This window comes from Ixodes scapularis, unplaced genomic scaffold, assembly GCF_016920785.2.
Source record: "Ixodes scapularis isolate PalLabHiFi unplaced genomic scaffold, ASM1692078v2 PGA_scaffold8__174_contigs__length_109621045, whole genome shotgun sequence".
Classification (NCBI taxonomy): Eukaryota; Metazoa; Arthropoda; class Arachnida; order Ixodida; family Ixodidae; genus Ixodes; species Ixodes scapularis.
In genome coordinates this window covers 23,967,836-23,992,397 of record NW_024609883.1, presented here as the reverse complement: position 1 = coordinate 23,992,397, position 24,562 = coordinate 23,967,836, and the positions used below count along the sequence as shown (strand labels likewise).

The 24,562-nt window shown below is 47.3% G+C and overlaps 1 protein-coding gene across 1 annotated transcript; it reads right to left on the bottom strand.

Annotated features, from left to right (window-relative positions):
- Positions 1-2,365: 2,365 nt before the first annotated feature.
- LOC8031406 (protein grainyhead) lies at positions 2,366-23,923 on the bottom strand. Its single transcript, XM_040502763.2, has 17 exons — positions 23,550-23,923; positions 16,857-17,523; positions 15,496-15,662; positions 15,102-15,193; positions 14,968-15,041; positions 13,498-13,609; positions 12,405-12,499; positions 9,086-9,142; positions 6,773-6,874; positions 6,383-6,449; positions 5,232-5,350; positions 5,023-5,090; positions 4,871-4,957; positions 4,005-4,096; positions 3,459-3,544; positions 3,333-3,397; positions 2,366-2,480 (listed from the first exon to the last, which is right to left on the bottom strand). Exons 1-17 carry the CDS (start codon positions 23,921-23,923, stop codon positions 2,366-2,368), a joined length of 2,439 nt encoding a protein of 812 aa, XP_040358697.1.
- Between the last annotated feature and the right edge of the window lie 639 nt (positions 23,924-24,562).

Sequence of the window (24,562 nt, the reverse complement as noted above, 5' to 3'; positions counted from 1 at the left end):
GCGTGCTGTCTCGATAAAGACGTAGATCTAGCTATCATTACTAGCGCCAAACGCACCCCGCAATTCGACTTGGTCGCCCGTTCGCGGCCCGCCGTTGATATACCAGATGTGTTCCAACAAACAAGCAAAACCCACGGCCGAGTCGTTGTCTCCTTTGAACCGAGAAGTAGCTTCCTAGCCTACGTGATCGCTCTCTTTTCACACGTCACCTCCTCCTCTCCTCCGCTTGCGCCGCGTGTATTTTGCGGGTTAGAAGCAGCTTGCGTGCTCTTCATGTGGAAGACTATGCCGTCACATGCCCCAGCTTATTTTTTCACCGGAACAACAGAGTGGTCCCAAGACTCAAAACCAGAACAGGAAGAGCAATATGGGAAGCTTTTATTGGTTGCATGGTAATGTATGTTGAATAACATGTTCCCACAGTGTACATGGGATGGGCAAGAGATCCTCCGAACGGCATGAATGCCATCGCTGGCGGCACTCGCGGGCTCCAAAGCAAGCTGGCATTCAAAATTGCGGCGGGGGAAAAGGCAAGCGTGAAGAAGGCACGGGGCAGGGCGGACAAAAAAATGCCGCGCACAATTCGGCAAGAGTTGCTCCCGGAACTGGGAAGAAGTGTCAGCCCCCGAGAATTAAAAAAAGGAGCGCGGGCCAAGATCGCGCGCGCTCCGTACAAATATGGCACTGGGAGGGGCTGACGCGCAGCGGGGCCTCGGAGCCACAGCCGTAGGGGAGGATGGCGAACGTGTCCGCAAGGCACGAGAGGGATGACAAACAAAAAAATAATGGAATGTTTTGAAATCACTTGAGCAACACGAGGACACGACGGCGTGGCGACCGCGAAGCCGCCGTCGGGATGGAGCAAGAAAGGAATTTCCCGTGGCAAAAAAAGAGCTCGAGAGTTGAGTAATACTTGTGGTGGCCCTTTTTTTTTACCGGAAAACGCGAGTTGACACTCCTTCTATCACAGGTAGCAGGGGGGCTACGGCCGCTCGTGGACCCCGTCCCGCTCGTGCACTTAAAAAAAAAGGGGGGGGGGGGGGGGGGGGCGCCCTTTGGGGGAGCTCGCCGCGATGAGCGAATGGGGGCGGCGGCGATCCCGGAGGGGGCCAGGGCGGCCTCTCCGCGAGTATACCCCGGGCTGCGTTGGCGGGGTCCTAGCTCCGGAGCGGCTGCGTATTGCACTTTTGTATTTTGTGACTGACGGGCCCCGGCGGCGCATTCGGAAATGTTCGTGGAGTAAGGAAATGGTCAATTTAGGCACCCCTATGGGCACGCTTTCACGGACGTCGCATCGCCTTGTTTATGGGGGTGGAGAAAGGATGCGTGCTCACTTAAAGGCCGACCGACCAGACTCGAGAATCTGCAAGACAGAAGATCCTCCTCACCATGGGAGAGGAGGAAATAGTCAACTGTGGACAGGGTAGGGGGGGAGAGACGAGGAAGCGAGGGAAAAGTGGAATGCTCGAACTGGTCGTCGGTCTTTAAGCCCGCGGCTCAGGCAAATACGTCTCAGGGATACACGCGCTAGCTTTTAGCCTGCCCCAAGGTTTTCTTAGGTGTATCGGAGAAGCAAATCTGGCCGCCGGTTAAAGACTAGCGCGTGAATCACTGAGGGGTACTTACCTAAGCCTAGGGACCCTTTCCTCTATCTCTACACAAAAAGCGAGGCGACTTGACGTTCATAAAAACGCATCAATCAGAGTTTCGAAACTTGGCCTTCTGACTTTCTCCGCAAGCTTTGGCGAATTCGCGCCCCGGCGTGTCCGTTGGCGCGGGGGTGGATGCCGGGTCGCCAGGGACGGTGCTTTAGCGGTGCTAGGAAACAAGCGCGCCGCTGTGTTCGCAGTGCATCGCAAGCTGATGGCGTGGGGCGGGGTGTATATAGATAGCATCTGCATATAAAACTGTGAACAACGAAATGAGAGACGCAGGAGAAAAAAAAATATCCGTAGAGACTAAAAACATGAACGAGAGGGCTAATGAGGAGAATTATGGTTTTGGCTCGAGAGTTGTGTATAAAATATATAAAAGGAGGGGGGAGCGAGAGGCAACGTCGAAAAACGAGGAACGAGGAAACGCGGGTGTGGTTGCACTGCGGCGGAGGTGTGGTTCGCGGAGTAGTCCGCGCATTGTCGAGGCCCTTCCAAAACAAAAAATGGCGTGCGCGGCAACCGCGCTGAGCGAATACCGGGGTGGGGGCCTCCGATGGAATAAATTAGGGAGTATTTGGGCAGTCTCATCTTTTGGCAAACGGACGAGAGCGCCTCGCGATGGCCGCTCCTCGGACCACGGGGCGGGGTTCTGGAGATCCCCAAGGAGCATATACACAGAAGGGGAGCTATGTACAGGGGCTCGCTGGCCATCACAGTTCGACGAGGGTGACGTCGACGGCGTCCTCTGTGGGCAGCAGCTCGAGCAGGAAGGTGTCCTCGTTGCAGTAGTGCTTCACCATGTCGTCGTCCATCCGCACCGTCACGCTGGGCACGAGAGAAGAGGCGACAGTCAGTTCTCGGCTTCTGGGCAGGCCCCGTTCCACCGACAGCCGTCGGGGCCGAGCAGCGAGGGACTGGAGGATAGATACCTTCGAGATAGCAAGGCCAAATCCGCCCACAGCCCGCTCCACGTCAAGTCCGATCCCAGCTTATCCTATGACCCGAGGGAGCAGATCAAGAGGCGCCAAAGAAGTATTTGTATGGCCCCGATTGTTTTTGTGCGCTTGCTCTCAACGACGCCCAATCATGCGGAGTGAATTTCCCACGATCCTGCGCTCTGTTCTCTGCTTGCTAGTCTAGCCGGAGGTAGAAAACCCATAAAAACAACGAGCGTCACAACGATTCACTTTTGGCGATGCATGATGGAGTCCATTGCATTTTAGCGTTTGCTGAGGATGTAGTTAACGTGAAGCGGAACAGTGATCAGAAAGTATCATCGCTGAATTATCCCGAGTCACAAAAGAAGGCCACCGTAGTGCACAGATTGGATGGCAGAGCTGCGTCATCGGTGCCCTACGATGGTCTTCATTAGTGACGCAGGAAAAACTCAGCAGTAAGGTTTTCTTATTTAGGTGGTGTTGGCAAGGCTGTCTCTCCGGATATATCCACGTCACCGACAAGCGGCTAGCGCAGGGCACAGTTTAGACACGAGCGCTGTGTCAGGGCATGGCTGGGTCTATGATCAGTGAAAAGGCGAGTTTCAGCCGAACGTTGAAGCAGTCCTGGCGTCCTCTTTGTGCCCTGCACTGGCCGCTGCAATATGACACTGAAACTTCATTGTTAAGGCCTTGCAATCTTCGAGGTATTGGGAGGATGCGGCGAAATTCGTGTACTCACCCTTTTTTGCACCTCTTAAATATGTTCTTTATACTGGACGCCTCTACTTTGTACTTGCTCTCGATCTGCAAAAGGAATGCGATCAGGGCGGCTGAACGTGGCTACGTCGGTCGGTGGAGGGCTCACCGCTTTCGCTAGGCCAGCCAGCGAAGGTGGCACAAGATGCAGCGGCTGGAAAAATTCTTCTTTTTCCCGACGAGCGTAGAGCAGCACTGGAAGAGAACCGGCAGTTTTACAAGGACTACAAGGGGCAATGTCCAGACTGGCATCATGCGGAACTGCGTCTGGAAAACAATGGTTGGCACGGCTTAGCTCTCGGCCCCTCTCGCTCGCCTGCACACTCGGGGAAGGGCAACCGGGGGTCTCTCTCCCTGTGAGCCTTACCAATGCCTCCTAGAAAGCAAGGTCGTAGTGCTGTATTTCCAGCGTCACCTAAAAGAGGCGAACGCTGAGCACACAATGGGCCGGAATGCTGCTCCAGCGCTTGGCTGTGCAATGTGTCTCCAGCGTGGCCTGCTGTAGGTGACGGGAGAAATTTCAGCCCTCAAGACTCGCTATTTAAGGGGTGTTGGCTGAACAAAGGCCAAACAGAGCTTCTGGGGCGAATCTTGGGGAATCAGTGTCCCTGCGGCAACCTTCCCCGAATTAACTTGTGTGCTAGGAGCAGCCTACCTCTGTCGCTTGGGAACACCTTCAGCTTCTTCAGGGGAGGAGCGGCAGGCTCGCTGTTGGGGCACGCATCTAGCTTGTCTCTCCTATCCATCCTGCGAGGTGAATAAGAACCGTCTCATTCTAATCTAGCAATGGCGAAGGTCCCGTTTTTTTCGCAAGAACGGGGACAGCTATTACCGTGCAACCTAGCGCCACGGTGAGGTTCGCCGCCATTACCTAAAAACTTTATTTCTGCAGAACTGCATACATCTGTGGCTTCAATGCCTACTACGTCAGTGGCGCAAGCTTTCGAGATACATAATAGTGCGCTGCTGGAAGCGCGTTCCTTCAACTTGTCCGTTATAGACACAGCGACATTTTGTAAGTCGCAGAGCACGGAGAATACTCAAAAATGATCATAATTACGAACCAGCGCACAGGTAGACTGTCACTAGCCTTTCCAACTCGCTCAATCTTCCGTATTAGAACTGATCAATTCCTTATAAGGTTCGGAGCTTTTACATCTTTTTTTCCCGACAGCAGAAAAAAAGAACCACTCCAAAATATTAGAACACCCATCACTCTAACCTCCTACGCCCAAAGATGGCATCAAGCGGATGATTTACGAACTAACTTAGGAGTAACTACTTTAGAAGTGTTGTCAGTTGTCTTGCCTGTCTCATTTTCCCCCCAAGTGGATGTCAACTTTTGCCCAAGAGGTTGAAAAATCCAAAATGCACAAAAAACTTCTCTGAGAAGGTCTGTTTACACCACCTGGTGGCTAAACCAGAAAGCTTCGAAAGGAGGTCGGCGAAACGTTTCGCTGGAGCGTTGGCTTGCGACTAAGCATTGTGATTCGAGAAGGTCTGCTCTTTTTATCTCCTCACCTTGTCTGACCAAAGAGTCCCGGCCAGTCGGCGCTTGCGAGGGCTGCTGCTGCAGGGGGCAGCTCATCCGGTGGAATTTTGAGTTTCCTGTGGAAAAAGAGGTGCGTCCTCATGCAAACCGTCACGCGCACCTCGAGCAAAGGTCCTCTTACTCTGCGGTGGGCTGGTCGTCGGGAACGATCACCTGACTGGTGTAGAAGCTGAGTTCCATGCCGGATACCTAAAAGAAAGCCCAGCTGATGTTAATGATGACGATTAGACGCTTTATGGTGAAAATGCTTCACGAGGGCCATACAGCGCCAGGAAGATCCGGGCTCGTACTGGGTCCAGGGCGGCCATGTTGCCTGCTCAGTACACTTACCTTGTCTGTGTCCTCGCTGGGCGTAAACAGCACGGGTGGCTTAATGAGATCACTCATGGAGTAGAATTCGGACCTATCACAGGACTGGTGGTACATCTCCTCAATCTTCTTGCGGCCATCTGGAGAAAAACAAAAAAAGTACAGCATCGGTCAGCTCTCCCAAGCCTGAGTGCGTTAGCATTCTTGAACGCTCTTAGTCCTCAAGATCTAAAGATTCTCGCTTGATATTTGCAGATGTCCAGCGCCCACTCAAACGACTCAATTGATATAGCTAATTGATAAAATGAGAATGTCTTGTCGCAGGAATTTAGGTTAACTTTATACGCATGCACTCAGTAGGCACAATAAAAAGGGAGACTCGACATATATTCCAGGCACTCAAATTAAAGTCCATTTCAGGGTGTTTTGGTGTCACACAGCAGAATAATGTATAAAAAATATTATTTTTTTTTATCAGGGAATTTTCTGGAATTTATAGACAAGTACTCTTTTTTTATTACTTATAGGCAGCATAGCAGGTGCTACTGACTGGGTTATGTGAAAAACAGCATTAAAGTGCGCGCTGACAGTAAGGGGAGATTGAATTGTAACATATTTAGACAGCTGTATTAAGCTGAAACTAAGTCACACTGGTCTAAGGTCTCAAGCGTTCTTAATGTGAACGTTTGAATGTTGCGAATAGATTTATGTAATTGAGGTAGAAGTACGGGTATCTCCACATTTTAATTAATCCGGCAATATATATATATAATTTTTTAAATAGTGCCATGCAACCATGAAGGTCAGCTTGGGGTGAAATGACTGCCTCCGGCATGTTATGTTGGTCTTAGAGTTTGCACATTTCGCAAGCGTGTCTCAACTCGCTGGTATGGTTTACGCTTATAATTCCTTTCGTGTAACGTAGCTTTACGTGGGAGCCATCATAAACTATGCCCGTACAGAACACGTGGCTCAAGCTTCGTTCAGATGACATGAATGGTACGTTAGGATGCCCTCAGGACATCTGCAGGAGCACGTGTTCTGTAACGGCATGCGATGGAGCAAAACCAAGCTGAGATCGTCGGGGCTGATCTGGGGCGCTCTAGGCAAGGAGGGATGTTCCAATGGACGCCCCCACCCACTTGCACACTGGTGCGGAGGAGGACACTCACTGCCCGTGGCGGTGAGTTTCCGTTTGGCGGCTCTCCTCTCTTCGTCTCGGGTTTTCCGCTCGGCCCCCTGCGAAACGAAAGCCGTGAGGTTCCATTCGACCTGCAGCGGGTCCAGGCAAAACTTCCCGCAATACAAGGCCGTAGTACCGAGTTTTTACGCCATCTACTGGAGGCCATTGTATCGCTCGGATTGGACACGGGGGCTAGGTGAGAGTTCGGTTAGGAATCGTGTTCTCATCGATTGAGCTCGAGCCCCTGCAGCCAAACGATGTCGCAACCCTCGCGTGTAATGGCCTTCGCTAGGTAACGTCAATAATCTGGCACTACGGCCTGGTTGTATAGGAGGCGTTGGTCCAGCACGGTGACCCTGGCCGGAAGCCCGGCACCCACCTTGTCGCAAAAGACCTTGATTTGGCAGTAGCCCCGGTGCACGGGCGTGCAGCTCTCCCTGTACTCGTCGTACGTGTCGATTTGCAGGTGCAGCGGCAGCCCCTGCAGTGGTCCCAGATTGGTTCAGGACGAGCCCTATAGCAACACTACCCAGAAGGCGAGGCTCGCGCCTTCCTTCTTCTGACGTCATTACTCGTGGATCTCCGCAGCGCAGTCTAGCCCGCGTCCGCGTCAACGCGAGCGAGCCGTTGACGTGTTTGCAGCGTCTCGAAACTATGCCGCGTTTCACTCGAAGTCCCACCCCAGCCAAAGCAACGATTCAATTGATCTCATCGAGCGGTACTAAAAGTGCAAAAGTGCACATGCGGAGCGCAAGTTCTTCCGCTTCTTGCGCATGGTGCTGCGGCAACGTCAGTACGCCGAGCTCTAAATGGCACTGATTGAAATATAGTGGGTAGACCTCGAGGCAGCTTGCTTTGAGGTGTATCCGCTGTCCTTCAATCGGAGCAAATAGGGGCTCGGTCTACTAACGTCACCACAACTCCCACAAAAAAAAAAAAACAAAAACAAAAAAAAAAAAACAGACAAACTTGCTTTTTGCATATACAGTTTTTCACTTTTGGTACGGCTTAATGGGCTCCACAGAATCGTATACAGCGTCGGCTCAGTCCGGAGGTAAAGTGAGACGTATTATAGAGGTGTAACGACCGTTTCTCTAACCTAAGGTTCGACCTACAGCCTCGAGGTATTCGACCAAGTTGGACTTCTTGAAGAATGTTGCCTAAATTGTGATCCTAAATTTTTTTAATTTGCCCCCTCTTTTCCCCACAAAAAAAAGAAAAAAAGAAATGAAAAAGTTGACACGTGAGTTTTTTTCTAAATTTTAGGAAATAATGATCACTGTTCGAACAACAAAAGCTCAAAACAGATAAGTCTTCGATGATTTGCTTGGCTTTTAAGAGAAATCGTATACTCGATATCCAGGGTGTTTGATTTTATGTTTAACATAACAGCGCATGAGGGACGGAGGCAAAGGAAAAAAACGCAGACAGAACTCTTTCCTTGTCGTTTGTGTGCCCTTAGTTCAACGCGTCATCGTACCAACTAGCCCTGCTCACCACCCTTCTTCCGTTTAATTTTAATTCGGACATTTTTTTTTTTTTAACGGGATAAGAGTGAGGCGAGTGCCGTTTTCACCGCGTATTTTCCGGGCGGATATTTGGGGAGGTCGTGGTAGTCGTACTAAGGTGGCTAATTAACTTAAAACAATTATATAACAATTTAATTATCGGTTTTAGGGGACATGTTGCCGTTGCAGTTTCGAAGGCAATTGCTACTAGAGGTCAGACAAATTAAAACAATTTGCGAAGAGGTAGTAGTCCTTTTAGATAATACTTGGTAAATTTTCACATTTTAGCCAAATTTAAAAACAAAAATGCTGGCCAAATGAGCGCCGCAAGCCCTGCCCACAATGACGGTCGGAAGAGTGACGTATTGGTTTCAATCATATGGTCACTATCTCGGCAGCGTGTTTTTCGTGGATGTGCCCACAACACAGGTAACGACGTGACTAAAATGACGTCACTCTTCTAAGCGTCATTGTGGGCAGGGTTTGCTGCACTTTTTCTGAGCTATTTTTAAATCAAGCTAAATAAGTAGCAACTTTATCGATTAGTATTTCAAAAATATTAAATTTTCTCAAATGATTTTGAAAGGTCTAGCTTCTAATAGTAAATGCTTCGTAAGAATGAAATTGCAAGATGACACCTAAAATTAACAATTGGAAAGTAAATGAACAAATGTAAGCTAATCACACCAATTACCGTGACGAATATACACTCATCAAATGTCCACCGAGCCTGATAAATGCATGGTGTAGAGGGTCCTCGTCTAAGTCTTACTCCATTTTAGAAAAATATATGAATTAGAAATGAAAACCCTTTCTATATTGCACGCTTCCAACGTCCGGCGGCGTCAGCTCGTTTTCAATTTCATCCGGTGCGCACAAAAATGAAACTTTAATCGAACTTTTATCAAACATCTGTCGAACATTCGTGGAAGTTCTGTCAAACGTCGTGTTAAAAATTCGATTGAGCTCGTGGAGCTCGAATATCGTCACGATCACGACATCCTCGGAACCGAGTGCAAAGCTGGAGCAATTGAAATGCCTGCACCTTCCGGTTAGCTAAATGTTTCAGCTGAGTTTCAGTGTGTTTCCCACTTTGGACGCGTTGTGGATCAGCTAACGATGGCGTAATACCCAGGCCTAGTTTCCTAGGTTGGTTTGGACACTGGGCCGCGCAAGGGACTCACCTTGACGCCTTTCTGGTTGCTGAAGTCCGTGCTCAGACACTGCACGGCTACGTTCACCTGCGCACGAACCATTTGGATGTTTGTAGCAAGCAGGATGGATAAACGCTCATGGCGAAATAGGGAGGGCGGGCACTGAAGCGGACAACTCTCAGACGTTATACAGGCTCATACAGAAGGAAGCATCATGCCCCTTTTCACACAAAGCCTGCATCCGTCATCTACATACGTACACTAAATGTACCTTGTACCAAGAGAATGGAAATCAGCCATGACCCGTATGCCATCCGCTAAGTTTGTCTTATGATGGTTCGTTACAAACAGGCATTCGAGTGGACAAGGGCACATCTGGAACTCTGAAAAGCGTTTGTGATAACTACATTTTGTCTTCAACCCCTAAATTAATTCACTTGGGTATAGTCATAATAACTACAGTTACACCATAGTTAACGCTAATTAAAGTTAGTGCTCCCAGTTGTTAAAGACTATATTATGTTACTTAACCTATGGCTGCAATAACTGCTTGGCAACGACTCCTCAGAATAGCGTCAGATTATCTCACACGTTAGACTAGGCTACTTATCGATTGCTGAAACTGGAGCAACTTCCTTGGTGGTGAAAGTGCCGCTAATCTAACGATGTTTTCGGCATATTCAGTATTCAGGAACATGCGATATTTCATAATCATAACCAACTACTGTAGAAAAGCAAATTGGTTAGCATTACTGCGCTGATGTAATTAACTCCTGATAATCCTTTTATGCTTCAAATTATTGAACAATGCACAAAAAACGGTCAGCGGCCCCCATAATGAATACGCGTCGAGGTGCTTCACATGGAGACAGATATATATCTGCAAAGGTATTGAATAATATTGCTTCGTTAGCACAAATATTACATGATCACATTCCCTGGGTAGTTTTCTGGGTATGGTTTAAAAGACTGGTGTTTCATTTTTTTTCTGTCTTGCGGGATTACTGAATTTCTGAAATATCCCTTAAACTAAAGTATAAACCTCGCCATTAATGGGAAATATTCTAAACGTTCTGGGAAATATCATGAATATCAATTATGGCGCACAAAATTATATTAAATTTCGTCGACATCTTAATTTCAGTAACAAAAGACCATAAAAAGTACAGTGACTTTTCTCAGTTCATAAAGCGACTAAATACATTGTTCTAAATTATACGAACTCGGTTTTAGAGGCTCTTTTTTTTTTTTTTGCTTCTAAAAGTGTATTTTTGAGGACGATCCCAATCGTGGCTTTTAAAAATCGCAAAAGTACTAGAACTTTTCTGTCTGCTGGGATGCCGCAGGGCTCAGTTTTATCGCCTTTGTTGTTTAACCTTTATGTAAATGATCTTCCTAATGCTATCTACAAGTGTAAACTATAGCAATACGCAGGCAACATGGTTTTGATGTCATGTGACGCGGATTATCACGTTGCCATTCAAACATTTCAGAAATATCTTATTTCCCCAATGGAGTGGTTTTATGCTAACTTAATTAAAATGAATGCTTCGAAAACAAGTTTTGTTTGTTTTAGACACCCGCTCAAGCAGGTGGGTCAATCAGATACTCTAGCGCTGCATACTTCACCTGTAATTTTTGTGGTTGCGGACCTCTTCAGTATGTAAAATCGGTAAAATACCTAGGAATTTGCTTCAACAGTGATTTGTCATAGTGTACTCACATATTAATGTACACGATTAAGAGGCGGGCCATGTTATCTTTACAATGCCAAGACGTTTTTGCTTTTTTTTTTTTTTGTTATAAAAATGATAACACAGGAATTGGCATATAGTTACTTGCAGTATGGTATAACCATTTTTCCAGCCTGCTCCCTTCTTTGCGTGCCAGAGCAAATTCTTTATGAAAACATATCTTGAAGAGAGATGCGTTTCATAGGCCAGATGTCTTATTAAATACACATATATTTCATACACTTCACCCACCGCCTTTCGGAAAAAAAAAAGTCTTACTTTGGCATTTTTGGAACTCTGTGTTTAAAACGCCATATCTACAGCAGTGACCAAGGAGACAATCACTTTGCTTCGACGTACTGAGCATCAGAACGAGATATGGTGGTCGTAGGCGGATGCACCATGTACCACAAGTTTTCAACAATCGACCAGAATCATTGCTTTCTCTATCATATAAAAGGAAATTTAAAAAGACACTGCGAAATTTAGAACTATGAGTTGGGATTTCTGTTTCACTCTGTTATCATGTATCGAATTGATTCCGGTTTACTTCCTTTTTAAATATATCCCTTCTGAAAATTCTCGAGTTTTTCTCAAGCATGTTCTTGAGTGTAAATAGATATACACCATACTGAATTATACCATGACCTCGCCACCTGCCGAGCTAGTTACAGAAGACTGAAACTTATACCGGCTCGTTAGTGGTACTTAGGACAGTGTTTCTCATAAAAATAAAGCTATATCCTATGTCCTATATTCTACAACAAAATCCAGTAGAAGTTATCTTGAGACTTAGTAGCGTTTTCGTTAATTACGAAGTTACCGGCCGCTAAACGTGACACTGCACAGACTGATAACTGCCTATGCTGATTCTGTGTCCAAACATTTCCTCAGCTATATTTATTTAAAAAAAAATCTTATTAAGTGCAATAATTGTTAGTTAACGTAAGCACGATACCATATGCTTTTTATTTTGTGGGTTTCACCGGGTAAACTTATGTTTGTGAGAGGGCGCGTTAATGATCCCAGAACAAGGAGTCTGACGCATACGTCATTGAACAATCAGGAACCAATCGAAAAGCGATGGAAGCACTTCCATTTTAAGTCAAACCGCCTTTTCAAAGTTCTCAACAACCAAAATACTGTGATGAGCGAATCGGTTGTGCATTATAATACACAAATAATGCAAAAAACCAGAACGAGTCGAAAATGACAAAAAAATCGCTTGTTTTGTCTCCTCCTACTTTTTCTCCTAATTTGCGCTATAACTGCTTCATAGTCCTAAATAACTACAGAAGGTGAGGCCAACTTATGCGTACATTTGCGAGGCACGGACATCAAGAGTTACTACGGGATCTGATTCGAAATAAATAAGCGGCTGCTTATGTACTTTCAAACTCTCAGAGTTTAAAGTGCGTCCTAATTAGCGCGTAATCGGCTTTCATAATCATACAACGTAGGTATGCTCCCTCGCAGCATGTACACTTGTCCCCTGTTATTCGCTATACACACATTCGCAACGTATTTTGCTGTACCAAACCTAGTTTCTTCGCCAAGCGCCCTGGATGGTCCTAACACAAATCTCTGGGCTTTCTGGAGTGAAACCCAGGTCTCACCTTGGCGGGGCTCTCCAGAGGATTCCAGTAGAAGGCAATGGCGTTGTGCGTCACTTCTTCGATCTGGCCCATGATGCCTGTGCTGTTCTTGGTGTCTGCAACAGCCAGGAACAATAATGGCGTCGTTAGCGCGACACTACACGACACCATACTTTCAAAGCATTCCTCGAAGTAAACAGCCATGAAATCATCCAGTAATCTCCTCTCGAGCCAGTATATTAACAACATGGGTTTCATAGCAAATACACTACTGAAAATCGCAGAGAAAACTATCGTCTCCGATCGCTGTCGGCTGCGTTTTAAAAGGAAAATAGACACACACTATTCGTTGCAGACATGTCAAGTAAACCTTTTTGTGAGCAATGTTCTTAAGCGTGAGTGACACCAACTTAAAAAAAAAGGAAAGCAATTTTAAACAACCGTTACTCCAAAACATTTTCTGGGGTCGATCAAAAATTTAGGTTCTGTTTTATACGTGGACAAGATTTTGTAAGTTTGCGGTGCGCGGACGACGGACGCTTTGTGAATCCTTTTATGTCGAAGACTGCTGCCAGAAATGGGAAGCTACTCGTGCATAAATGCCTCCTGTTGTACAAGATACTTCAACGGAATTCGCTTACTGCTAATTACAAACATATAAATGAAAAAAAAAATGCTCATTCCACGATACAAAATTAGCAAGAGAGAAAATGTTAATATTTTCACGTCTGTAGCCTGATAATAATATTCATCCGCGATTTCGCACGAGTGTTAATTTGTGTACAGACTGTTACAAGCATTCTCAAACATAGAATACACCCAATGACATACAAAGCAATGAACGGGAATAAGATGATACGTGCACTTAATATTGTGCCGAACATAAAGGTATATTATTGTCAGCGCTATTTGGGCATGATGGGGCCGACTGATATGAAGTTATTATCATCAAGGAGATGATCTCCATGATAAAGCCAAATATAGTCTGAGGGTTCACTCACATGGCATCTGTGGGCAAAACAGACAAGCACAAAAACAAAAAGAGAGGGAAAGAGAGAGGTGATTAGTGATAGAGCGGGTCCGATATCCGGGGCACTTGGTACGTTCCACTGACCGGCATCGAGTATCCTCTGTTTGACGCTGTGCTGCCTGCTGTGCCAGAACTGCCACGCCTTGATTTCATCCTCGGGCGACTTTTCCTCTCGGAACACGAGCATCACGAGGCTCTGGAAAAGCAGCCATAGGCGGAGCAGGGCATTTGGCAAAAATCCCCAAAAAGCCACACGCGACGCGAGCAACGAATTAATAATGGTGCCTCCTAAGGTTCCTTCCTGCGTCCCGGCAACCACTACCACGTAACTGAGGAGAGCGCACGAGGAAAAGGGTACTGTTTGCTTCTTCGCATGATGCCCCAAAATGCTACCTTGCGTGGAGACCCAGGAGCACAGAGAGACAGTGCTAGATTTATATAGACTGTTCCCAAAATGTTTCCTCTGCGCAGTAAAAGCGTCGCCCGCAAATATCTACTGGCCACGACAGCTGATACTTGATGTTCCCGAGAAACAATAAGCACTGGAAAACAAGGAAAAAAACTGCCAAGGGGCCAGAAATTATTGCACTCGCAACTAAACCTTTGAAGAAGAAAAAATGCAGTGGAGTGTAAGCTCCTTAAAAGATTATGGTAATTGCTCTAACTTAATTCTACTTCTGAGAAAGATAACGTTATTTAAAGAGTTTTGTTGTGCTAGCCAAGATCGTGCATATCACAGTGAAAAAAATTGCTTGAGAAATAAACGAGGTACAAAAGCACTGCATTAAAAAAAAAACATTTAAAATAGTGTCAGTGACGCGTAAATCGCCACTTGAACAAAACTTCTTGGTACTAAAACACAACGTTTAATATACAAAACAATGACTAGTGAATTTTGGGCAGCTTATAAATTAAAATAATGTATTTTTAGTGAGGCTCTCTGTTCCGAGTGTGTTATCTGCTGACTAGACCAACTACACCAAGATACCGTCATGTGTACACGTCTGTCTTAAGAGTGACGACATCGGCTCACTTTGCCTTGGATGCTTTGACCTGCAGCACATGAAGGAGCGCTTCGCCGCTTATGCTTAGTTCTGGCCGGTACTTCGTTGAAGAGGTTTTACCAGCTATATCTTCAAAATCATATCCCGATTGCGTGGCGCTGCTATTGTGTACTGCAAAGAGTGGCATACCACCCGAAAGAACACAGAGACCTTGAAAAGGGAAAACGAATGGTTAACCTCAGCTAATTGTTCTGCACGGCTACTCCGAGCCTGGAAATGTGTGTAAACTGATGATGCCCTTGCAATTTGTTTGATGATCCAGGGATATGTATTTTTCCCTCTATTTTCCATTGAAGGTACCGAAGCAGATTAGCCCCCTTGATTCTCTTCTTGCTTTTCCTCAACTTTTCTAAATCACTGTCGAAACCGGTTATAACGAAATAGCGGCTACAGTGAAGCGAACACGATTTCCCATTCCCTTTTGCACTTCGTTAAAACCGAAGTCCGTTATAACAAAATAGCGGATATAGGAAAGTGATTTCCACCTCACCTTGACTGGCGTGTTCCTCAGGGGCTTGTCCGGGTCGGGGACGTACTCCAGCGTAATACCGTAGAATTGACCTGCTGAACGGAACGGCAGTCAGAGCCATGTGTGGTCGCCCGACACTCAGAGAAACTGCCCACCCTTGTTGATGTACGTGATGCGGTCGTCCTCTCGCCGCTGACTCGTCGAGATGGGCGACTCGAGGTAATATTTGAACCCTACATCCGATTGTCTGCAAGATGAGACGCAAAGCACCAACGTAAGAAAGGATCCTGCTGACGCGATAAGGCCGTACTGCTGAACTGTATGCGTCATCTAGTGAAGGCCAGCGTAGCACACAGGTTGGACGTGCCGCGTCAACGTTAAAAATGGATCGTGTTCGATCACTAAGAAGACGGGTCCCAGCTGAACGCTCATGCAGCACTCGTGCCCAAAGTGTGTCCTACACGGGCCTCCAGTAGACGACGTGGGGAATCCAGCGCTTGAGCCTTGCTTTCTAAGAGATGTCGGATGTCGGCGTCACCGATGTCTCACATTTTTGGTATCTGTATCTTGTCCGCGTCCGAGGCTCTGCCGTACTCGTGCCAGGACCGACGCATCGACTGCGAGCTGCCCGGCCTGCTGCCGCTGCTAGCCGTCCCGTTCGTCTGCTCGGGGGAGGTGAGCATCTGCGCCTGCGACAGCTCGGAGTAGTCGAAGATCTGCAATACAGAAACAATATCGATCTCAGGCTTGGCCTGAGCTTCTCTTTCAGCCCATGTCGGTAATATACGGGCGTCCACTTTCTAAGTAGTTATAGCAATGACGCAGGATCATTTAGCTCCTATTGGAATTTTAAAGGCCGATTTATTAAAAGGAAAAACAAAACACAGAGGTAATATTAACTGGTTAATTTCTGTGAAAAAGCCCCGAGGCTCCTCCTCACCCGGGTGTGGGGAAACGGGGAAGCGGAAGCACCCCGGTTGTCTTTGCTTTCGTTACTTTCAACGGGTGACCACGGTCCTCCCGAGCACCCCGCGGCAAAGGCGTTGTCTCTTCCTCTAAGGGAGCGTTTTGTTTTTAAGTGTGCGCGTGTTTTGTTGTGTTCTCCAGCCCACAGAGTACGCTGGTGACGATCGAATTTCGGGTAAGGAGCTGTGGCGTTGCGCCACTCTGTCTGGAACCCAAGGTTGTGCCGACGTTGCGGAGCTGTGAGACGAGGCCGTTGCAAATTTGATCTGCAGCCGGGTCGGCCCCAGCCGACCATTGGAGGGTTGACACCACGTGACTTCGACAAAGTTTGAAACTCTTGGTTGAAACTTGCCTGTGGGCGAGGGAGCGAGAGCCTTCGAAAGCCTCGGACGAGGCGAGGGAGTTCAGTTGTGGACAGATTTGGACATCTGTAAGACCTATTCCATCCGAATATGCCAACGTCCCATACTATGTACAGTACATAGATTGTAAAATAAATTGGTTCACCAAAAAACTCGCAAAATCTCCATTGCCTCCTAAGAATTTCAACGACCGTCGTCAGCCTGCCAAATCTTGCAGGCCCAAAGCATCACCAACGTACGAACGAACCATCACTATTTTAATGAAAATTATATCAAACCAGCACAATATCTAAGATATTATAAAACTGCACAAAACAAAAACAAAAGTGTATCCATGGGGATGTCTTTCTGGTCTCAGCATTGAACTAAGTAAGCCACCACCTTGGGCAAAACACCAAATATATTGATCTGAGTTTGCAACTGGGCGCACCAACATTCAAGGTCCTGTCAAACAGAAACAAGCTTTACTCAACGGAAATTTAGTAAAAGATTAGCGACATGAATGTTAAGCTTCCTTAGACAACATATATGTTAGGCCTACACGACTTTCAGTGTAAAGTACATCTTAAATTTAGTTCCCACCTGCGGTAGGCTGGCGGACTCCCTGGGAGTCATGGTGGCCTCTCCGATGCCGGAGTCGGGCGACGGCAGGTCAACACTGAGCAAGCTGCCCTTGAAGCCGTTGACGGCCGCCGCAGAGCCGTTCTGGCGGATGTAGCGGTCCACAAAGCCAGGCTCCGGCTCGGCGTAACCACCGCCACCCGCCGCCGCAGCGGCCGCCGCAGCCACAAGTTGCTGCTGGCGCACCGCCTGCTGGTACTGGTCTCCATTGCCCGCAGAGTAGTAGTCCGTGCTGGGTCGGTAGTACTCCGACGCCCCACCGGAGTAGATGGGCCGCGGGGGACTCGCACCACCAGAGAAGGCGCTCGTGGTCAGCACGCTGAACAGGTCTCCTGAGTATGGCTGCGCGGGCTGCACCGTGGCGAAGACGGGCGAGTAGGGGCTCTTGGGCTCCATCATGTCGTCCGACTTGGGGCCCTCAGCAGCCTCCTGCTTGATAACCACGGTGGCGGACACCTCCTCAGCCTTGGGTTCGTCGGCGAGGGCAGCCTCAACGAGGTCCCCTCCGTCGTTGGCTTCGGACTTTCCCATGAAGAGCGCTTCTTGACGGCTCGTCGCCGGGGACGCCGGGCTCTTGCTCGTTGTCGGGGGTGACGAAGAGGACGTGGCCGGGACCGAGACCGCGTGGCTGTAACGGTACCGCCACGTGAATCTCGGCACCCAACTGAGCCCCTACCGTCGCCTTCACTGATCCACAATAATCGAACGAAGCAATGTTTGCTTAATAGGTCTATAGGCCCTAGACTCGTCAAACAAAAAGTTGGGCCGAAGTTTACGGCGCACTCCGATTGAACTCTCGCGACGATGGCGTCACTAGTATGCCGCCGAGGTTCATTAGGCGCGTTTCGTGAATTTTTGGCTTCCAATTTGGCGACTCTAGAGCCCCAGAAAGACCCAAACAGTTAGAGAGCAATCCTTCTATGCTATGGTGGTACGTATTTGAGATGAAACCCACTAGGAGCCTCAGAATGTGTTTTTTATGCCCAAGAGGAAGTATAAACCTTCTCGGTGATCAAGGAAGGCTGGACAAAACTATCCAGAATATACTTTTTTTTCAACAATTAACTAGGCGAGTGTTTCTTTGTTGACGAAGAACATGTCCCTGATAGTGTCGTCCAGTTTCCTGGAACATCTATGGTGTCTCATTATGCGTGTTTCTCAAGATCGAGAGATATTTCGCTCGAAAATGTAGGCCGGCTGCTTTTTTTGTTTTTTATATTCATCTTTTTCCGGAGAGCAAAGCCAGTCCCAGTGTTCAAGAACGTCTCATCAACAACGGTTCAAAAAAGCAGATAACGAGCGCTATACCCCTCAGCTCTTGCACGAGAGTTAAGCTAGAGTACGGCAATACGCTACACTTATAGGGAACTACATGTCGCATTTCAGAGCCGCCTTAAAGATGTATAGAGCTCACACTGAAGCGCCATCCTAATTCAAAGCAGACGATTGATTGAAATCACTTTAATGCCGATGCGTTTCTGAACAAGGGCAGCTCGGTCAATTGAATCATTGACGCCATTAAAGAGAACCCTTGTTCTGGTCGTATATTTACAACATTAAACCTAGCCTGCAGTCTACGGGGCACTCCAGGGTATAATTTTATGCGAATGCAGAGAAATAAAAAGAGATTCGGAGTCGCTGTTTCACCGCTCGAAGAAACAGCAATCAACCCGACTTGGCGTGCCGGGAAGCCATCGACGATGGACGATCGACGGCATTTGAAACGAGGGAGGAAGGGGGGGGGGGGGGGGGGGGGGGGGGGGGCAGCGAACCGTGCAAAGATAAGGGCGAGTTCGCCGTCCTACTCGAGTTGGAAATTCGTCGAGCGTCCATGTCTGTGGACACCGACTGCAGGACTGCCATCGAGATAAGGTTCCCCACGTCCAAGGACAGCGCCGTCGAAGCAAACGACGTGGAAGGTGACGCCGTGTTTTGGCCGAAGAGGGCAGTAGCCGCCGCCCAAAGGCATAGATTACATGAAAGAGTTGGGAGTAGACAGCTGGCGTGGCCTCCACAACAGATCGTCAATTCCGTCAGAGACGCATCGTCGTGATTGCAGAAAGCATATTCTGAAAAACATTTTTTTTTAATTTTCCAGAGTTTTGTGCAGCACTGTGGAAGCCGCATAAGGGGGAGGGAAGATGTACCTCTTTTACGCACTTCGTGGAGCAAAATATCCTATGATGGGCTGGGAAAAGGGACGTTCAGTGTATGCTTCTCCGACTGCTGTCTTTACCGCGTCCTAAAAAGTGATGTCTCGATTTCCGCGCATGATTATGCCACAGAAGTGTCACGCCGTCGGCGGTCGCGACCCTGCCGGTGTCACAGCAATGGTGGTAAACGTTCCAAACGCTTGTTCTCCTGCAGGTCGCTCTCCAGGTTGAGAGTCCACGAAACCTTCGTCAGCCAGGGGTTGGGACGCCGCGACGACGGCGACACTCGCGCTCAATCACACTTTTTGAGCGAACCTCTGCACCCAATCGTAGGATCACATTCGAAAGCATTACACTCCGGTTTTCCTGACGTAATGTGTTGCCACTTCTTGACCAGTTTTGATGGATGCATGGAGTAGGGCGCTAAACGCACCAGTCGGAAAAGAGTTCTAGGCAGCGTAGTTCAGGGTGTATGTCGCGAAGATGTTGTTAATTACTTACGGATTATAAGTGAGAGGAGACAAAGTATTTCGTCTAACTTATTAGATAGTTTATTAGCTAATTCCGTTACTTCCGAAGACGATGTCCGATTCTCCGCCGACGCCCTTGCGATGCATCGCATACGCAAGGGCGTCCGGAGCGATCTACCAAACCTTCCTGTTGCTATCAAGAACTACCAAACGACAACCTCCCGACAATTTGGCGTCTGTCACAGGGCAGTGCACAATAAGGAGGCTGCCCATTTAGACGCACTTGCCTGGGAATATTGGGAACGGGGTTGAATTTGCCTTTTCAAACTGCACGTACCATAAGTTTAACGTTTACATTTGATCAAAGGTATCATATTTGAGACGAAGTATCAGTCATTCGACTTTGCTGAACTGTTGCAACTACAAATAGGTTTCTCTTCCCTAAGTTTGACGGCCAAAACTACGAGCAGTTTGTCTGAAGGAGAGAAGTCAGAGGGTACTTTAGAGTAGACTTGTGCATTACGTGTTACATGTAATGGATTACTTGTAATCGATTATATTTTAACTGTACTTTTGTAACGCTTTAATTACCTCATTTAAAATTTAAAGAGTTACGATCCTTGAAATTGAATTACTTTTTACTGTAATCGATTTAAAATCCCCCATTACAATTTTTCTCAATTTCTTTCCCCTTTTTTTTGGGGGGGGGGGGGGGGGGAGGGGGGGGGGCAGATGTGCTGAAGTTACTCAGCTCTAAACAACGATTTTTTTTTTTCGAAACCCCTAAGCACGGGACTTCGAGGGTTGGAAGGCCATTTCACTGTGCTTCGTTTCCTGGGTACATTTTTTTTTGGTACACCGGATACTACGTCCGGGTCTTTTTGTTTTATTTTCGTCTTTTTCACCAGAGGGATTGAGTGTGTCGGTGTCACTGACTCATCATTTATGCTGATGATACAACACTACTTTTTTCAGCTAACAATATCGACACACTTGCAGAAACCACTAACAACACACTGGAATATTTACATAAATGGAGTGAAGCAAACGCTCTACTGATTAATACATCTAAAACAAAAGCGATAATATTTAAGCCACATAATAAATTGGTAAATATTGACTTGCGCCTGAAACTTGGCCCCTCTATCATTGAAGTCGTCCCGAATGTAAAAACCTCAGGTGTAATGTTTAATGAAAACATCTCATGGGACACCCACATTCAAAGTGTAATAAAAAAAATTTCAAGTGTTGTTGGCATTCTCAACAAGTTCCGTTCAAGTTTGCCAGTCAAAATTAAGCTTCTCATTTACAATTCTTTATTCATGTCACATTTGAATTATTGTCACTTGGTCTGGGTCACATCAACTACAACTAACTTGGACAAATTAACGATTCTTCAAAAGAAGGCAATCCGAGCTATAATCAAAGTACCACAATCAACCCACACGAAACCATTGCTTAAATCATTGAACGTCCTATCCTTAAACAAACTGTACGAATACACTTTACTTATTCGATATATAGCAAGTATTAAACAAAAGGCGCCTGACATTGGTAACATAGCAGAATTAACAATAACCTTATAACGTACGTCACGAAGAAGTATGAAGGATACCTTCAGTCAAACAACCTATGGAACTCAAATGCTAAAACATCGCCTTCCTTTTGTCTATAGCCTAATTTTAAACGTGCATTCTGACTATTGTTACAGTGATTTTTTTTAGGTATCTGACTTTTTTTTTTTCTTTTTCTTTCGATTGCTTGCCGTTTGCCAAAAAAGGGTGCGTGAACCTCGTCAAGCCGACATCTGTCGGCTTTTTGTTCATGCCTCCAGTGCCTGTATTCCTGTACAGACGCCAATAAAATTATTGATTGATTGATTGATTGAGCTCTAAACGAACAACTGAGTGCAACACCCCAAGGATTATGCTACAGTAATAAAGAAGTTGAATGAAAAGTAACGTGGGAAGTAATCGATTACTTTCAAATATATTTTCGGTTACTTTTTTGAGTCTGTCATTGTAATTGTAATCGGTTACTTTTCACAGTGAAGTAATTGTAATTGTAATGGGTTACTTTTTTTCTGCAACGTGTACAAGTCTGCTTTAGAGGCGCTCGTACGGGTTTGTCGTCCAGTCAGATGAAGGCGTGAAGGCAGGATAGTTCACGCATTTCAGGGACATGCACCTTCGATTAATTTTGGAGTTATAATTTACGGCTTTGTTTCCTCGCTTCTGAGCTCGATCAGGGTTTGTTTCAAACTTAAAGCATAATCGAATGATATACTGCATTCTTTGACCGGATGGGCTTGATTAGTCGCTTAGTCTTCCGACATTGAGTTGTCTCACTTCAATATGGTGTTGGTGGGATAAAGCGGGTATTTGGGAGTACTGTCGGTTGCAGATTAAGGACAGCCCGACAAGCTTCACCCACAAAGCCCTCCACTTTTTGCACTTTAGCAGAGGGAATGCTGGAGAGGAGTCCAGTGAAGAGTGAGGAGACCGCGATCGGCGACCAGAGAGCTTTGTCGGAGAGGTCAGGTAGCGGAGAAACTAAGCGTGCAGAGAGCACCAGTGATGTCGATGCTTACACCAACCATAGGCCAGTGTTCTTAAATCTATCAATCGACTAGCTTCACCAAAGGGAGTCTTTCGAAAGCGGTTCTTCTCTTTTGTGCGGGAGAAGGTATATATGAACGGATAGCCTTCCTTGCATCACCAGCGGCAAGACTGTAGGGCCAAGAGAGAACCGTTTCCAAACGACGCTATTAACTGCGCGAACTTTTGCTCCAACCTTATAAATACAAAAAAAAAAAAATCACAGTAGAATTATTTTTGACCGTAGGTAATGTGCATCCAACATTCCACCGGTTCAGACGCTAGTGTCAGTTTGGCGGGCCGATGGCTTAGCGAGCGCCACCGAGCGGACGCACCACGTAAAGGCGCAAGGTGTTTTGGGAATCTGGTCAACTGACTTTGGTAGATATTGACGTTGACACCTGAACTACAAACAAAGCCGGCCGGGATAGCACTGCTCTTGGCACGCACAGTTTCGCTTTGAAGCCTCGTACAACGCTGACATTTATCTTCCCGTAGCACCTACTACAAAGTTTCTAGGCGAAATTTGACAGCACGGTTGTGAAATTAAGATCATGCTTCAATTCTTGAAATATATTATGCCTAAGAAAATGAAAATGCTAAAGTTAATTAAGCCCCTTAATACATTTATTGCGAAATAACCCATTTCTTTTATTTGCAGTAAACGCCACGGCCGGTAGTAACCAGCTTTGTCTGAAGGATAGGGAAAAAACATAACGAAAGTTTACTTTAAGACATTACGAGCACCTAGAAAATGTAAAAATACTCAAAAAGCCGGGAGACGTCATAATTAAAATAAGAGCACTGACTTGTCACAACAGAAAAAACAATTTCATTAGACGTTTCGCCTCCCATGCGGGAGGCATCTTCAGTAGTCACAAAGGAAATGCAAGGTTCAACCTCAAGTCGACGCGACTGAAGACTGAACTGGTGGTCCATGCGTGGACAACGGGGCATTCTTTCGACTTTCCGGCCGTGACGACCTTGGCGAGGGAGGACAGATGGAGGCCCCGAAAGCTCCTAGAATCGTGATTTTTTTGCAGGGAGACATCCGTGTGTAACAAAAACCGCGGCCCGCAAGTCGGCTCTCTTATTTTAATTACAATTAGAAAAGAAAAACAGCTTTTACAGGCGCAACTCTGCCAATGTTCCAAACATAAGAAAAATATTAAGAATGGTAAGAGAGGATCACAGTTGCTCTGTTAGCCAGAGACTATATGATAAATTTCACCTTATGGTGTAACGCTAATGAATCTATCGAAATGAATCCAATGCCTTGTGGGAGTGCCACGTGACCTTCGGACGGTGCGCGGCGACCCGCGGGACACGTAGTCATGTGGTAACACTCGCTGTGTTACAGTGGCTAAGACAGCTCGTCGCGTCCACTGCGTTTCATGGTAACGCGAAGCGGAGGGAGCAGAGGAGATCACGCACGTCCATATCTCGGGCAGGGTGGCGGCCATCTGCTGCTGTGGCTTGAGGGCCCCGGCGTACTCGTACATGAGGGCCTGCTCCTCGGAGATGTTGAGCATCGCCGTGGTGGCGGCCGTGAGCGGGTGGTCGTAGTAGGCCCTCCAGGCGGCGGCCACGCCCCCCGCCGAGGCCGGCCCCTGGGGCGCGTCCCCCCCGTCCGGCAGCACCATGGCGCCCGACATGCGCTGGTCCGGCAGCACCAGGGCGGCCAGCTGCTGCTGCTGGTCGGGGCCCTCGACCAGCACCAGGGCCACGTTCTTCACGCAGGCGCCCTCCTCGAGGTCGGACGCAGGGGAGGCCCCGCCGCACTGCGCCGTGACGGCAGCACGGTGCATGCAAGGACCGGGCCTTTGTCAAGGATCATCCCTTCCTCCCTTCTTTTTGGTGGCACCTCGGAGAAAAAAGCCACGCCTCCGATAGAACAAGGCCGGGGGGACTTTAGTGTCTACGTAGCCTAAAGATCAACGTGGTGCACAGGCCGGACGTGAGTGCCGTGTCACAGGGGCAGAAGGAACAAGTGTTCGTCAAGAGCATCCGAAGGAGCCTTCGTCCAGAACATGGCCCCAATCTTTCCTTCTTTGATGGCACCACGCGAAAAGAAGTGACACCTCCGAGCTAACAAGGCCAGTGGTCTTGATTGCCTACGTCACCTAAAGAAGGCCAACGCGGGGAACAGATTTTATACGAGTGCTGCGTCTGCGTTCGGCTGGAGCTAGTGCACAATCGGCGAGAAGACGAGTTCCAACCAATCGCTGACGCAGCACTCGTGCCCAATCGGTGCCCAGCGATGGCCTTCTTTGAATGACATAAATTATTGAGCCCTCTGGCTTTTTTTTTTTTTATATAGGAAGTCTTCGCGGAAGTTGCATGCTGTGAAATCGGAAGAACATAGGTTCTATACTTTGTTTCCTTTGAATTTGAAGCGAAGCAGACGCTACGAGATGCTGAGTTCAATAAAACAACGTGAACATCGC